This window comes from Mauremys mutica, chromosome 4, assembly GCF_020497125.1.
Source record: "Mauremys mutica isolate MM-2020 ecotype Southern chromosome 4, ASM2049712v1, whole genome shotgun sequence".
NCBI classification, from domain to species: Eukaryota; Metazoa; Chordata; order Testudines; family Geoemydidae; genus Mauremys; species Mauremys mutica.
Window position 1 is genome coordinate 119,936,174 of NC_059075.1, and position 16,713 is coordinate 119,952,886.

At 55.0% G+C, this 16,713-nt stretch overlaps 1 protein-coding gene across 7 annotated transcripts in view; it reads left to right on the plus strand.

Moving 5' to 3' along the window:
* Positions 1 to 16,713, plus strand: part of SYT7 (synaptotagmin 7) — a 169,220-nt gene that overhangs the window by 78,737 nt on the left and 73,770 nt on the right. For all 7 annotated transcript variants that reach the window (XM_045014213.1, XM_045014214.1, XM_045014217.1 and 4 more), the window contains exon 2: positions 4,961 to 5,064. In XM_045014213.1, the coding sequence (XP_044870148.1) occupies positions 4,961 to 5,064 (104 nt within the window). The remainder of the gene's footprint in view (positions 1 to 4,960; positions 5,065 to 16,713) is intronic.

The following is a 16,713-nucleotide window of genomic DNA, read 5'->3' on the forward strand; positions in this document are numbered from 1 at the left end:
GTCTTAGGCTCTGTGCCTGATCTGAGGTTGGGAGGAATCTCTGTCCATGTTCCTGCTGATCGTCCCCTACAGGAGCAGAGGGGGCTGTGCCAGTGACTGCCTCCCCCACCCCTGCCGAGCACACTAAGCAAGCGCAGGCTTCCCCACCTTGCCACTGCCTTGGCAGACCAGTTACACAGGGCGGGTCCAGCGCTGCCGTCAGCCCTGCTCCCTCTCAGGGCTGAGGCGTGTAGTTTGCAGCGTGCGTCGGCAGGTGGGTGGGAGCAGGGGAGCAGGAGCCGGGAGAATGGGGTGCGAGCGAGGGTGGAGCCTCCCACTCTGTGATGGCGCATGTGGGACCAACTTCATAGACACCCCCAGTGAGTGGGAGGCCCAGGGTCACCCTGCATGACAAAGCATGAGACAGAGCTCTGAGGTGGGTCTCATGGGATAGCAAGGAGTGGAGCTGATGTTTGGCTGGGCCTCAGGAGCCAGCTCCTAAGAGTGGCATGCGTATGGCTCTATGAATTATTAATAGACTATTATTACAGCGATTAATTATTCATTAGCATTGATGATTATTTGGACAGCGCCTGAAGTGTGTGTTACTAGGCCGCAGAATGACCTCCCCGAGAAAGTGCTGTGACCTCTCCCCCCGCCCCCTCTGTCGCTCAGGGATCTGAACACAGGACAAGGCGTGGGCAAGGGGCTGCAGGGAGCAACCCTCAAACGGGGAGAGACAGGTGTGTCTCCAGCTGTGCTTGTGTGCCAAATCCTGTAGCCTCTAGTCAACCCAGAAGCCCAGCTCCCGTCAACAGGAGCTTTCCCTGTGTTGGCGCTGCACGAGTGGGCCCAGTGAGGTTGGGATGGTCGGTCAGTATCATGGCGGGGGGGCTACACGTGTAACGCTCTCCATTTCACACACCCGCACGCACAGAGATCTGTGGCCCCAGCCTAGCTCACTAGCAGGCACCCAACTGGGATTTGTTTGTGCTGTCACCTGGTTTTCTTGTGGGCTCCCAGGGAGTGTGTCAATGCCCGGGGCTGCCAGGTCTTTCTCGCTCTCCCTTGTCAGCATCGATCCTGCAGTGCTGGGCCGGCACCCTGCTGGGCCCAGGCAGCCTTTCCCTACAATGGGAATGTCAATCACCCAACGGGGGAGGACCATCAAGAGGAGACCTGGAGTACAAAGCCCTTTGCTGTAAGGTCGCTGGCTCTCACAGGCCCCAAGGTCTGGGGAGACTGAACAGCTCAGAAGATGTAGAATGGGGTGCAGAGCCTCCACCCCTAGGTCCAGTCAGGCCTAGGCTTATAGCAGAGGGTCAGGGCTCCACTAAGGGCACCATGGCAACTGGCACTTCTGTTGGCAGAGACAGCCCTCTGACATGGGATTCTGCCCTCTCCATCCCTGCTCCAAGGCCAGGCTAGCTAGTGGGGCAGTTGGGGGCGCTTGCATTGCTGTGGCCCAGGCTATATAGACCTTGCCTGGTGAGGGGAGAAATGTCTGACTTTGGGCCTGGGCATCCTTCCAGCCTCTTCTCCCAGCCCCACCTCCACTCGCAGACGTTTCCTAAAGGGGAAGCAATAAGGGAGATAATGGAAGGGTTCAGGAGACAGGGAGAATCCAGCTTTCAGGCTTGAGTAAACAAAAGTGACTCATTCCCCAAAGCCAACATTCAGGGAGAGCCCAGACAACGCAGCCGAGTAATCAGGCCCATTTGCAATGAGACTGGAGTGATGCAGCGTAGATGCTGTGGCAGGCCTCCCCCGGGATGTATTGTCACTTAGGGGAATGCACCGTGACCAGCAATGAAATTAATCGGACCCTGCCTGGTGTAAATCCATTGCACTAGAGTTGACTCACCTAGCAGCACAGGGCCTGCCAAATACCAGGCCAGCAGTGCCTCTAGCCAGCTGTGCTGTGTCAGCAGCGCTCAGTTCCACGTGCTTCCCCCCGAATGGACTGCTGCACACTAAGTGGCCCGTAGCGGAGGTCTCTTCCTAGCCCCAAGCTGATAGTGGAGAGCCTGGGTCTTGAAACATGAGAGATTGGGTTCCCAGCACTTGTTGTTGGGAGCTGGCTCTTCCTCCTTGTTTGCCAGCTGCTAAGTTACAATTTAAAAAGCTAAAAATACATGAAATACTTTCTGAATGGGACTCTTCCATGTGAATAAGGGCAACAGTTGTATGATCATCAATAGGGGAGGTGAGCCGGAGCTAGGAGATAGCCGATGGGAGGGGAGCAGGTTCACATGCTCTTTACTGGGTGGGGAAGTGCCCATGAGAATCGTTCAAGGATAGAATTTGACGCCTCTCACCATATATTTGTATCACAGCTGGTGTAACTGTGGAGATGCTTAATATTCATATACACGTCTAATCCTTTTGGGAGTCTACTAAGCTCTTGTCCTTCCTGACAGCTTGTGGCAAGGAGTTCCACAGGTTAATTACACTTTGTATAGAAAGGTATTTACTTTTGTTACCTTTAGATGTCTTGCCTTTTAACTAAATTGGATCTGCCCTAGTCAAGGCGAGTGAGAGCACCAACTTTATCCTGTCTGTATTATTCATCGTTTTATAGACCTCTGGCACGTCTTTTCTTATTCACCTCCTCTCTAAACCAAACAGTCCTAATCCTTGTAATCTCTATGCACATGGAAGTTTTTCTATGCATCAGATCATTTCCATTGTCCTTGTCTGGATCGCTTCTATTTCTGCAATATCCTTTTGGAAGGGTCTAGGTCAGCGGTCGGCAACCTTTCAGAAGTGGTGTGCCGAGTCTTCATTTATTCACTCTAATTTAAGGTTTCGCGTGCCAGTAATACATTTTAACGTTTTTTGAAGGTCTCTTTCTATAAGTCTATAATATATAACTAAACTATTGTTTTATATAAAGTAAATAACATTTTTAAAATGTTTAAGAAGCTTCATTTAAAATTAATTTAAAATGCAGAGCCCCCAGACCGGTGGCCAGGACTCGGGCAGTGTGAGTGCCACTGAAAATCAGCTCGCGTGCCACCTTCGGCACACGTGCCATAGGTTGCCTACCCCTGGTCTAGATGCTGTATTGTTTGGTGATAGATGGCTATGAATGAGGTGGGTAGATAGATCACCCAGAGTGGCACACAGTATTCCAGATGAGGGCACATCACTGATGTACAGAACGGTGTTAGAATAGCTGCACTTTTATACTCTATTTTTCCTTTATCCCTTTCCTGCCTAAACATCTTGTTTGCAATTCTGCCTGCCTGCCACTGCGCACTGAGAGGTTCCCATTGAAATGTTTGCGATGGCGCCTCAGCCTTTTTCCTGAGTGGTTATGGTTAATTTAGAGCTCATCACGGGGTAGGAGTAGTTCAAAATGTTCCTTCCAACATGCATTATCCTGCACTTATCTCCGCTGAATTTCATAGCCCGTTGCCTTGCCCTAATCTCCTAGATTCACTGAACCCTTCCTTGCGGCTTCTGCTAGTATTCACTCAATTAAATCAGTGCCGTGGCAGCTGCAGACTTTGCTGCTTCACTTTTCAGCCAGGCGTCCTACCAGTGGATGGGACATTGAAGCATGACACCATTAGCTGTGTCAGAAAGAGAGTATTTGTGCCTGCCCTTTGCTTTCGGTCTTTAACCCAGTTTCTAATCCAGGACAGATTACCTTTCACCCTGTGATGACTTACCGGTAATTTCCTTAAAACATCTTGTGATGTGCTTGGTCACAACTCTTTTGAAAGCCCATCAGCCATGCCTCCCTTATATACTAGTTCAGTTGTCCTCAACCCTTTCCACCCTCTCCTTCTGTCTAGCCAGCCCCCTCCTGCTGTTTAGAAATATGGGAAGGGCAGGTTGACTGCAACACTCTGTTACCTATTGATGACACACACTGTCAGGCCCAGAATCTCTGCGTTCGTTAGTTGACTCCTCCAGAGAATTCCAGTAGATTGGAGAGGCACGTAATTCAAGCTGCCCAGGGATGAACTTCCCCATTGTACTTTGTCAGCCATGTCCCGTCAGGCTGGCACATTTTAGAAAATAAACAGATCAAATGACAGAGTGAATCCTCACTATCGTGCCCTGTATGCAGTGCATGGTGTCTGGCTTAGAGATGGGCTATCCCACTACAATGTGATCTAGAGAGGAGGTTCGATATATCTGGCTACAATGTCTTGTGAGATCCACGAACAAGCAGGGCCCTGGCTTGGCCTGACACCTGACGTAGTCTGTTGTGCTCTATTTGGATGTGTGTAACCGAGATTATAAACTCTCTGGACAGGGGCTGTTCTCAGGGAGTGTTTTTAGAGTGTGGGAGCCTGATCTGGACTGGAATGCAGGTGCTGCCCTTATACACTAACTAATTGTGAGCCAATGGCTCTGATATACAGACTGCATTCTGTCTGGGTTAGAATGGACCAGCTCTCATTGCTGGGCATCCCGTGTAGCACCATGTCTGGGTGGCTCTCGCTGGTGGCTGTCCCACGCTGCTCCCTCCGTCTGGGTGAGGGTGAGGGGATCTCGCTGTCGGGCGGCTTATGCGTCTGGATGCATGCCTGGGTAGGTGTTCGGTGTAACACCTCATCCTTTGAGGCCACAGCGGGGTGGCCCTGATGGTCTACGTTACCATCAGGTGTCAGAGTGGATTGGGCACCATGTTGGGACATGAGTCATGGTGCCAGAGTTCAAGTGCTGCAAGGTGGGGGTGGGTCCATGTGCTCCCATGTGTGACCGGTGACCTGTCCAGACTCTGTCTGACCAACCACATGGCCACTGCCATCCTCAGCGCTCTGCCCGTGCTGCCTGTCCTTCTCCCCGAAGGCTGAGCTTTCCCCAGCATCTGTGCCTGGGACCGTCCTGCAGGGACTGTGCCAGGAGCTCGGCTCAGGACAGACCAGGCCAGTGGGAGCTTTGTGTCCCTCCCTTGCCAGCCCTGTTCTGCCTGCTCTCCCCCCTCGCCAAGGGGCCTGATCCTGTGGTTTCCTCTTGCCAGGAGTGCCCTCCCGCGATGTCCTCCTGGTCTCAGCCATCATCACCGTCAGCCTTAGCGTCACCATCGTCCTGTGCGGGATCTGCCAGTGGTGCCAGCGCAAACTGGTAAGTGCCATGACTTGGTGGGGGGGGGACTCGCTGCCCGAGGGTTGTTTGGGTTAGGAACAGCTGGGGGGTGAGGCTGCCCCAGGCAGGGGGTGGGGCTGCTGGGTGGCAGGTAACAGCAGGGATTTAATTACACCACGCGGGATACGGCATGGGCAATCCGCGCAGCAGCAGCATCATCCATGACTGTGGGGAACGAGAGCAGCATGAGACGCAGGGCAGGGAAATTAGGGCAGCCAAGAGAGGAGCAGCCGCCCAGGGCCAGTGCTCGGCCAGAGAGGACTAGGGTCTGGCAGAGCCGCTGGTTTAAAGCAGAGAGGGAGTTTGGGGTAGCGTCTCCTGAATGAGTCACGGCCCAGAGCAGAGACTCCACAGTCCCCAGCAATTCCTCACCTGTAATGGTAGGACCTCAACCCAGCCCCTCACCAGAGCACAGGGGTGGAACCACCCCCACTCCGGAGACACCCCCCCCAACCTCAGCTGCTGCAGCTTCCTTCACCTCTGAACCACAGCTTAGAATATAGCACAGCCAGCAGGTCCTCTGTCATCCGTCCCCACCCCCCACAGAATGTGGGGCAGCCCCAAACTCAGAGCAGCCACCCCCTGCTCCCTGCAGAATGTGGGGCAGCCCCAAACTCAGAGCAGTCAGTAAGGGAGGGATCTCGCTGCTAGAAGCCCGGGTGCCGTGCGGTGCTGTCGCTGACGTGGTTGGCTGGCTCGACCAGGTACAACACCTGGCAGTTTCCTTTCTTTACATTTCTCTCTCTGTGTCCCACCCTGGATCAAGCCATGGGTCTAGCAAGATCCTTCTCCCAGCTGTACCTGAATTCTTCAGAGGAAGGCCAGTCCTTCCCAGACTGCATGGGGGAGTCGGGGCAGGAATGCTTTCCTGGCCCATGCAGTGGTGTGCTTGAGTTCTCAAACGTGACAGTGTGATCCCCTGCCTTAGCTGGTATAGACATGTTCCCAGTGATGGGAATGATCATGTTCTCTCTCTCTCACATACACACACACAAATCTACAGTCCCCCTGCCTGGAAGAGGCCAGAAGGGTCAGAGCACTGAGGAGGGACCAGCCCCGAGGCCCCTCTCAGGCCCCACTTTGCGCCTCTGGGTTTTCCTTTGCAGACAGGGAAAGCAATCAAGATCAAAGGAAAGGGCCGAGCCCGGAGGTCAGGCTTCTCTGAGCCCCACGCCACACTAACGGCCTGCACAAGGCCAGCATGCGTGGGGAGTCCAGGCACACAGCTGACCAGGAGAAGACATTGGCCAGGCATTCGTGGGGAGGGATACCGCAGTGGTTTGAGCATTGGCCTGTTAAATCCAGGGTTGTGAGCTCAATCCTTGAGGGGGCCATTCAGGGAACTGGGGTAAAAATCTGTCTGGGGATTGGTCCTGCTTTGAGCAGGGGGTTGGACTAGATGACCTCCTGAGGTCCCTTCCAACCCTGAGATTCTATGATTCTATGATCAGCAGAGCCCAGCCTTACACTCCAGTGCAAACAGGCTTTGGTCACACCTGCCGCACCCTGCACTGGCTGGAGAGGTTAAGGTGACCAGGTGTCTGGTTTTTGATTGGAACACCTGGTCAAAAAGGGACCCTGGTGGCTCCAATCAGCACCTCCAACTGGGCCATTAAAAGTCCAGTCAGCGATGCTGCAGCACTAAGGCAGGCTAGTCCCTACCTGACCTGGCTGGCACCGCGCTGCACCCTAGAAGCAGCCAGCAGGTCCGGCTCCTAGGCTGGGGGCCACGGGGCTCCACATGCTGCCCGAGCACCAGCTCTGCACTTCCCTTGACCAGGAACCATGGCCAATGGGAGCTGGGGAGGAGCGACAGTGCCTGCGGGCGAGAGCAGTGCATGGAGCCCCCCACCTAGGATCCAGACCTGCTGACCACTTCCTGAGCGTGTGCAGCCCCCCCGCTGCACCGCTGACCAGGAGCCACCCAAGGTAAACCCACATTCCAACCCCCTGCCCCAGCCCCCTCCTGCACCCCAAACACCTCCTCCTTGGCCCCACCCCAGAGCCCGCAACCCCAACCCAGAGCCCTCACCCACCCTGCACCCCAACCTCCTGCCCCAGCTCAGAGCTTCCTCCCATACCCTGAACCCCTCATCCCCCAACCCATAGTCCTCACCCCCTCTGCACCCCAAACCCCTCATCCCCAGCCCAACTCCCTGCTGCAGCCCAGAGTCCCCTCTCGTACGCTGAACCCCTCATTTCTGGCCCCATCCTGGAGCCCACGCCCCCTGCCTCAGCCCAGTGAAAGTGAGGGAGAGTGGGGGAGAGCAAGCCACCGAGGGAGAGGGAATGTAGTGAGCGGGGGTGGGGCCTCAGGGCAGGGGCGGGGCCGCAGGGAAGGGACGGGGCTAAGGTGTTCAGTTTTGTGCAACTACCTTGGGTGGCTCCTGGGCTGCAGCAGGGAGTTGGGCTGGGGAAATTTGGCATCCCTAGGAGAGGCCCATGTGGTTTCCCCACCTTCCTGGAAGGGTCAGAGTCTCCAGCTGCCCCCTACATTCCAGGTCTACCCTCCCCCAGGCTGGCTGTCAATCCCCAGGTGCCTCATCCATCTCAGCTGGGCCTGTACCTCTGCCCCTCTCCCCATGGAGGAGACAGGTAGTCCTGGCTTTGCAGCCTCCTCATACCTTAGCCAGCACATGCCTTTCCCCACACAGTCCCTCACATATATACCCGGGGCGGGGGGTGTCATGCCCAGCCACCTCCTGAGTCCTGCAAAATCTGGCACATGGCATTAGCAGCTGGCCGTTGGCTATGTGCTGCCTGCTGATGGAATCAGGGCTCTCACCGGCTAAGGGCTTGGATCTGAAGAATCTCTGCCCTCAGTTCACCCTAGCACTCACCTAATACCTCACAGAGCCCCCTTCCCCTGTACCGTGTAGGAGGCGTGGTTGGGAGGTGCTATTTGGATAATTCGTACTCATGGGACTTTCTTCAGTTCCATGTGACAGCTGCTGAGAACCACTGTGCCCCTGATAGAGGATGGGCAGGGATCCTGGGGCAGAGTTAAGGTGACTGTCAGAAATTTAACCATGCAGTTCCTGAGTTTGGAGAGTTTTTAAAACACCTGTAACTTTCCCCTAATATTATTTTACAGGGCACTTTATTTTCAGACTTAGTTCTGGTCTAACAAAGCTTAATCTCAGGGAATAAGATGTTTCATTTAGACACTCTCTGATGCTGCTCTTTATGCCTCTTGAAATTGGAAACGATCAAGGCTTGATTTTCCACCTTACCATTTCTAAGAATGCACTTGTCTGTCTGAGAAGTAGCAGCTCTTCCATTCACCTCTGATTGGGGTAGCAGTTGTTTCATTAATTTGGAATCTCAGCAAGATCCTTTACTTATTAATTCATTCAGATTGTTAATTAAATAGCAGAGTGACAAAATGTAACTTTCCTAACAGCCCTCACATTCCCCAGCAGAAAGAAAGTTGCTTGTTATGAAAATAAACCACTACTAAATAAATCTAATTGAGCTCATGGGGTGTCAGGGGTCAGGAACAAACTGGGGTATGAGAGTGGGGGGTAAGATGCTCCCTCTTCTGTGTAAAGAAAACTGCACATGATTTGAATGAAGGGCGGATACTGAGGGCCCAGTATGAGGCATAAGAGGAGGAATTGGGGTACAGGGCAGAGGAGTTTAATTAGGGGTGCACAATGAGATGTCTATGGAGACACATTGGGGTATGCAGTGAGAGGCATAAAGGAGGTAATTTGGGGTGTACTGTGGGGGGATAAGGGGAGCCACTTGGGGTGTTAGTAACAGGTAGAAGAGCAGTCAGTTGGGGTTCACAGGGGAGGGCTAGTAGAGGTGCCACCCCTGGATGTGTGGGCAAACTGGTGTCCGGGGCCACTGGAGTCCCATCCCACAGTGACAGCAGCGCAGCCGTGAGAGGCATTTGCTAAGTGAGGCTCTGTGGTGGCGGCGGCTGCAGCTTTTATTTTGCTCCTTCAAAGATGTGATAATTAAATGTTTGGGTGAAAATGTTTGTACAGCATAAAGGGAAGTTTTCGAAATAAATATATATATTGGTGATGCATGGTAATGAGCTGGCCCCTCTCCTGCTCCGCTCTGGCTCTGCATTGGCATGAGCAGCACAGGGGGAGGCAGGCTGCACAGCATTGCTGCGTTATCCCCTAATGATGCTAATGAATGGACCTGCAGGCCCCCACTGCCCTGCGGCCCCCGCCCACCCCAGTTCCCCACAATGCCCTGTGGCCCCTGCCTGGCCAGATTTCCCAGAGTGCCCTGCGGCCCCCACCCACCCCAATTCCCCACAGTGCCCTCCTGTCCAGGATTCAGTAGCACATTCTCTTTCATTTCCTTCCACCATGAAGCCTCTCTGCGCACGGCTGAGATTGGAAAGTGGGTCAAGTAGGCGGCTATTTTGGGGGTTTTTTCACTCTCCAAACAACAAACACCGCGCTAGAAATAATGTCACCTCCCCTTTCCGCCTGCCTGGGCCCAAGAGGGAGAGGCAGGGCACCAGGAGCAATTAAAAAGCCATAGCACCTTCTTTTTAAAACTGGCATTAAAAGGAGACAGCATCTGTACTTCCAGAGGAACGTTCCTAGGATCGTCTCCCTGCTGCACCTTCACACGCACAGGCAGCTCTCCGTCCCCAGCCCTCCAGCAGGTATCAGCGCAGCCCCACCCCAGCTTCTATCTGCCAACTCTCTGGCTCCGTCACCCCACCGCCCGGATCCAGGCTGTTTGGCTTCCCGTGATTTATGGCCGGGGGAAGCTGGCGTGTGGAATGTCGAGGAGGGCCGAGGATGTTTACATTCACAAACAAGGGAGTTAAGCGGCGATACTGCCACATTAATAAGTAAAGCCCTGCGGCCGGGAGCCAAATTAATAAACCAGGCAGTCTGGGAGGAAGTGAGATGAATTGAAGAGCTCCCTGTTCAGTGGTAACTGGGCCTGGGGCCAGGTTCAAAAACACTTCAGCCAGCCACACAAGAGAAACAAGGACTCGCTGGGAGGGGAAGGACAGCCCTGGCCGCTGCCTGGGGCCAGCTCTCCAGGCGGCCTGAGGGTAACGAGAAGGGATAGGGAGCTAGTGGCTGGCTCAGTGGGGTCGGGGAGCCGTGGAGTGATCAGCTGCCTATGGTGAAGGGTGACTTCCTCGTCCTGAAGACTCTGCCGCTGTTCCCACCCCCAACACCCTCCCTCCATCCCTCAGAAGCATCCTGTTCCCAGTAGCCAGGCCAGTGCCCTGGAAGGTAATAGAGTTCTGCCTGCGTAAGCGCTGCAGGGCCAAATCCATGCCCAACCAGTGCCAAGCCAGAGTAGCTGGGCTGGGCACTGAGGACAGAGGGAGGAATCCTCTCCCAAGGTCACAGAGCCACAGCCCCTAACAGGTCCCCTTGGTAGGCCGAAGATCCATGCCATGGTGAGGAGAGTCTCCTGGCACTCCCCAGCCGCCCATGTATCTACCTGTCTATCCTGAACCATAGTTACCGCCGTCTGCCAGCCAGCCGGCCTCCTCCCTCACCCAGGCATCCAGCCACTATGCTGAGAGAGCATTGCCTGGCCAGCAGCACAGGGCAGTGCCTCCCCTCCATCCAATCCAAGGGAGATGGAGGAAGAGCTGGGCCAGCTCAGAAGTATCTCTGTGTTATAGCAGCAGCAGCACCTGACCACTGGCTCTCCTCCCCCTGCTTCGCCTACTCCGAGTCCTGTCTGGCTAAAGGGAAAGAGCTCTGGCAGGTCCACTAGCTTCTCCGGGGCTAATGAGAGTTAATGCAGACGCTGCTGCCATGTGCCACCTGTCAGGAGTCTCCTGTGGGGACCAGGAGCAGCAGCAGCTGATGAGGAGGGAAGGTCACAGCCACCGCAGTCCGTCAGTATGCACGCGCCGGGGAGCGCAAGCAGCACAGACTGCTAACGAGTGAGTCCGCTCTTCCAGCGGGCTAAATTTAGAAGCAAAAGCAAGAAGGTGAAACCCTCTCACCTCCTCCCCAAACGCAGCTGAAACATGCCCAGCCTGTCCGCAGCCAGCTGCCGGCTCACTCACTCCTGTAGTGCTGGCTTGTCAGGGAGGCTGGAACCAGAGATGCTCTGAGGGCCTCCTGGCCATTGGCTGTCTGGCTACTCTAATCACAGCATCAAGGCCAGGGGATTGTCCTCCTGGTTCATAGCATGGCCCATATTTTCATCCTGAGCTTGTCTCAGGGACACCTGCCCTCCCAGGTGCAACAGCCCTGGGCAACGCCAGCCCCCCCGCCATGGAGCAGTGACCTGAGGAAACGTATTGAATGTGTTTCTATCTTCATTTAATGCGACTGAATAAGGAGGACGAGGAGCAGCAGTATTACCTGATGGCCCATGCACAAGTGCTCCCCAGATCGCAATTTAGGAACCTCTGGTATGACTCCTGTTCCATTTCCTGCAGCGCCCCCAGCTGGGAGAGGCTAGCACGGCAATAGCTGGGAGCTCCCCCACAGCCAGCACTCCCTACAGTGCCCCCTGCTGGGAGAGGCTGGGCCTGAAGTACCCAGGAGCTCCCACAACGGCCAGTTCTCCAGTGTTGCTGTGTCCTCCAGTGGCTTGTGCCGGGTCTTCCTTTGCTCGCTGTGGCTGCTCTGAGTCACGCTGGCCTGGCAGTACTCTGTAGCTGGGCTGCTGAGCCAGTCCGACCGAACCTGGCAGACATCCCAGGGTATGGTAGCTAGCATGTGGTTGCCCTTCTGATTCAGCGTGCCTTCAGGCTCCTCCATGCCCCAGAGGTGAAATCACAGCCCTCCACCCGCTACCCAAGAGCGGGACACAGGTTGTCAATTCCCTGCCTCCTTGAAGAGGTGCTGGGCGTGGAAGAGACTGGGCTGGGGGGCAGGATCTGAGGAAAGGGTTGGGATGAAGCGGAGGAAGGAGGCCCGGGGGCGGGGGGGGGGAGCGCTTCTTCCATCCTGCTGGCCGAGTTTGGGAAATCAAGTTCCCATCTTGCCCTGTGACTTTGGCGGGGCAGGTGCCAGGGAGCAGTGGCAGAAATCGGCTGTCACAGAGCATCTCCATTGCACTCCTGGCAAAGAACCCTCCACCTCTCTTCCGCCTCCTGACTGATTAGGTTGCTGACTCCTCCTGTTGGGTTTGTGGCAGCTGGGCACAAGGGTTTGTGTGACCTGCCTGTCTGGTTGTCTTCTGTCCCCGTCCAGCAGCCTGCCCACAGAGCCCCCTTTCAGTTCCCTGCACCCCAGTCCCTCCTGTCCCCTGTGCAGAGAGATACTGGATGTCGCAGCAGAGCATGCCCTTTGGGAGAGCCTGAAGTGAGAGCTCCCTCTCCCCCGCCAGTCAGTCCCCCGTCTGCAGCGTGTGGGCATGCACTCTGGTAATGGGAGCCATTGCACAAGGCTGCCCCGAGGGGAGGCGAGGGTGGCTGAGCCTGTGTTCCTGGGGACCCAGGCTCCTGCCCTCAGAGACACTCACCCCACTCCACAATGCCCAGCTGCCCTCAGACCTTGACAGACAGAGCAGTCACCCCTTTGGCCGAGGGAGCCAGGGATTGGCCAGCCGGGCACCGCGTCTCCACAGCACAATGAGCCAGAGCCCCAGCGGGTGCATGGCAGTTGTTGGATCTGCACACGTTCGCACCAGCTGAGGGTGTGGCCCCGTCTCCCTGACACAGGGAGCAGGCTTGCCCAACTAGAGTTTCCCAACAGAGCCAGCACTGACCGGTGAGCACCTGCCTAGCTCCTGCAGGGGTGAAGCTGCTGCTGCACAGACCAGCCTGTACTGAAGCATTGGAGGAGTGAGCTGCTCCCCCCACCCCCTTACCTCAGCACGTGGCTGGCCTGATGCTGCTGACCTGGGGGGGGGGGGGTAGAGTGGGAAAGGCTCAGAGAACAGAGAGAGTTTGGAGAATGCAGGAGGAGGGCAGAGAGGAGTGACACAGCTTCACCTCCAGCACAGGGATCCAGGTCCTTCATAGCCCGGGCCGTGGCCTGAAATGACTAAAGGGCTGAGAAGGAGGCGGAGGCATGGAACAAACGGGCAGGGAAGTGGACAAAGGGGAGACACCTCATAGCCTGGCCCTGGGGCCAGGTTGGCTCAACTCAGCGATGTACCTGGGGTTGGGGAGATAATGAGTAGGCTCTGGGATTCGTTATTATCTCTGTGCTAATAGCTCTTAGAGGCCCCCCACCAAGCTTGCTGGGCCATTGCCAGGCGCTGCACAGACACAGAGTCAGAGTCAGCACCTGGCCGGAAGAGCTTACAGCCCGAATCAACCCTGGGAGCGCCACAATCCCCTTTTGCAGGTGGGGCACTGAGGCCTAGACTCTCAAAGCTGTTTAGGCTTCTAACTCCCATGGGAGATGAAGTGACCTGCCCCACAGTCACACAGCGTAAAGAATTTAATCCAGATCTTCTGCGTCCCCATCCTGTGCCTTATGCACAAGATCCAACCAGCTGGAGTCACAGCAGGTGAGCTGCAGCCTTCCCTGGGCCCAGCAGGGGGCGCTCTGACTGGGAGCACTGACAGTGCAGTGGGTGCCGGCCAGCAGTTCAGGTTTATCTCGTCCCCACGCTGGTCTGCACCGGCGCCCTGCTCATCAGTGTCTGTGGAGGGGAGTTTTTTGCCCTTGACAAGGCACCATGGCCATGCGGTTATCCCACTCTGACTCAGTTTCCCTGTATCCTTGCCTCTGAGGTGCCCACTAGTGATTGTCCCCAGCTAAACAGTTTCCTCGCCCAGTCCCCGCTGTCTTATCTAAAAGCAGATGCGATGGGCAAAGGGGGGAGCAGGGCGAGGAAAGCGTGAAGGACAAAATGGGCTAGGACAGAAAGGCGGCTAGATGCGTACTGAGGAAAGGGAAGCCAGCCCGCAAGGGCTGTCCCAGCATGTCAGATACCAGAGCTCTTCTCAGCCCACCCATCAGCAGCAATGTCATGTGTCTCGCTCAGCTCAGGAAGTGTGCACAACCGTCCTAGATTGGCATGTAGGCCACATTCAGCAGGAAGCAGATCCAGCTCCCATTGAATTTGGTGGAAGTTGCTCTGTGAGTTGCATCTCCTTTGACCTCCCCCAAAGACCCATCCCTTTGTAACCAAGGCAACCAGTTATCCCTTGTACCAACCACCCTAAATCACTTGCCTCTAACTCATGCTTCTCTCCAGCTAGTATGAACAACAGCCAGACACCTCTTGAAGTGCCCACTTCTAATCCTGCTGGGATGGTCATTAGGCTCCTTGATGGCTCTGTTCCCCTTTGCACCATCCCAGGGGCACAGACAGGGATCTACCCCTATATTCTGCTACAGTCCTAAATGTGGTGTCAAGCTGGCACTGTACTTGGTATTCAGCATTTCACTGGAAAGAACTACTCCACTGGCTTGAGCTTGAAACCTCCTTGGATGGGAACATTTTGATGAATGGAGTTCACTGGAGGCCGTGCTGGCAGAGCCCCTACCTGCTTCACACCTGAGCAGTTCCACTAATGGAGCCTGCGGACACTGCAGCCTGCTCTTGGCAGAGTCTGCGCCGTTCTGGAACCTGCATCATTTAACGACAGAGCTTACAGGGGCCTGGAACACGAGAGGTTCCCAGGACAGAGTTTCCACGTGCTGCAGGCAGCTCTGGCCGTGTCTGTAACCTCCTCTAACCTAGACCTTTTGGATGATGGAGCTCAGAGATCTCATGAGCTGGGCCAGGGGCATTTGCAGCCTTGTTGAACTGCAGCGGCTGGGCTGAGGGAGTGTGGCTGGCTAGGGAGCAGCTTAAACCGAAGCTGGTTGGCTGATGAAGGTGACAAAGTCTCCGAGTTGTGCTGCTAGCAAAGACAGGAGCTCACCTGCTGGACCTTACGCTCTGCCAGCAGCTGTAGAGCTCTGGAGATGCTGAATTCAACCTGATGTTGGCAAAAGCTATCAGCTCAACTGGGTCCTGGCAAAGTTCTCCAAAGTTCAGACGTTCGTGGTGACTGGCTCCGAAGTTAACCACCTGGCCTTCTAGGGCATGTTCGAGGACGTGCTCTTGTGGAGGGCACTTGGAGTTTCTAGGCCAAGCCATTTCTGGTGAGGTGCCTTCCCAAAAGCACATCAGGAGGAAAACGTCTCCATTTGCACCCCTTGTGGCTGTCTGAGTGACCTCCAGAACTCTCTCTTCTTCCAGGAGACCACACGGGAGAAAGCGGAAGCAGAATGGAGGTGTTTCTGAAGGGCACAGAGGGAGATGAGGGGCTGAGGCTTAGGATGGAAAAAGCAAACCACAATCTAGCCATGGAGTAGCTGCACTGCCTTGGCTCTGTAAATGAGCCCCTTTCCCCTGTGGGCTGCATTTCTCATGGTGATTAACAGGCCGTTTGTGATCCTCCCCAGGCTTTTTCTTAATTTGTGGGCAGATTACCCCCAACTAACCGCAGTGAGCCATTCTTGTATGTGGGTGCCTGGAGAGCTCACAGGGACAGTGTGGGTGGGGTGAAAGGCCTTGGGAGAGAGAGCAGTCAGTCTGACTCCACATTTCACATGGGTAGCCTACCCCTCCCCGGCCACAGAATCCCTTCCCCTACCCTGATCAGACTGGTCATTCTCCAACTCTCTATTGTCCCCTCAGTCCAGTCCTTTCCAGATCCAAATTGCTGACCCTCCTGCCCACAAACATACCAGCTTTATCCCACTGTCACCCCCGTCCTCAGTCCAGACCCAGATTCCCTCACATGCACATCTGCTGCTGTGCCACTCTCTGTCGTCCCGCCCTGATCCAGATCCAAATTATCTTCTGCTGTTCATCCCCACCTTGACCTAGATCCAAATTCTCTCCTGCCCCATCCTGCTCTATCTGTGTGCCTGGAGCCAGCTCCCTTCCCCTCCTCTCCCCCAGTGCTGTCCTGTTTTCTCCCACCCCTCAATCCAGAGCTCCTGTTGGATCCAGAGCACCCCCAAACTTTGCTGCTTTCTTGTCCTCTTCCCCCCCCCCCCCAGCATATTTCATGCAGCTGAGACTTTAAAAAGCCCCTGGCGGCCTCTCACTTTTCTTAGGTGGGTTCCCCGCAGAGCTGTGAGGGGGGGCCCTTTACCTGCACCTGTGTGGGACGGTGTCATCCACTGATTGTTTGCTAATCAGCACTAATTGTGCTCTTGTCTGCCCTGGAATCGCGCAGCACGTTGAACCTGCCATCGGAAATCACTACCAAGTGGCCTTATTATCAAGCCCCAATTAGGAACAAATGCACATTTCATTATCTTGTGACATGGGTATTTTTTTTTACTGTGAACTTAATTAATTAAAGTTAAATTAATCCTAAAATTGCTGTTCCTCCCCTGCTGCGGATGTGATGGGGCAGCAGGGAGGAAGGCTGGGTTTGGAGACTGTGGCTCTCTGTCTTGCGTTCGTTAAGCAGAAGCAGTAGGGGGCCACAGGTCAGCCAAACTAACTCCTTGGAAGAGCTCCATTGTGATGGCCAAGCAAGGAGAATTCTGGGGCATGCCTTTCCCATGATGCTCTCTGCCTGTTTCAGATGTCTAGGGAAACACACCGGAAATGTTGAGAGTTTGACCAATTTCAGGATTTTTCCAAGCAAAACCAGGTGGGCAGCTGAAGTGAATGACAAACTGGAAGCCACAAAGGAGCAAAAACTAGGTCAGAATATACCTGACAATCTGTGACATGAGACTTAATCATGGCCTCATC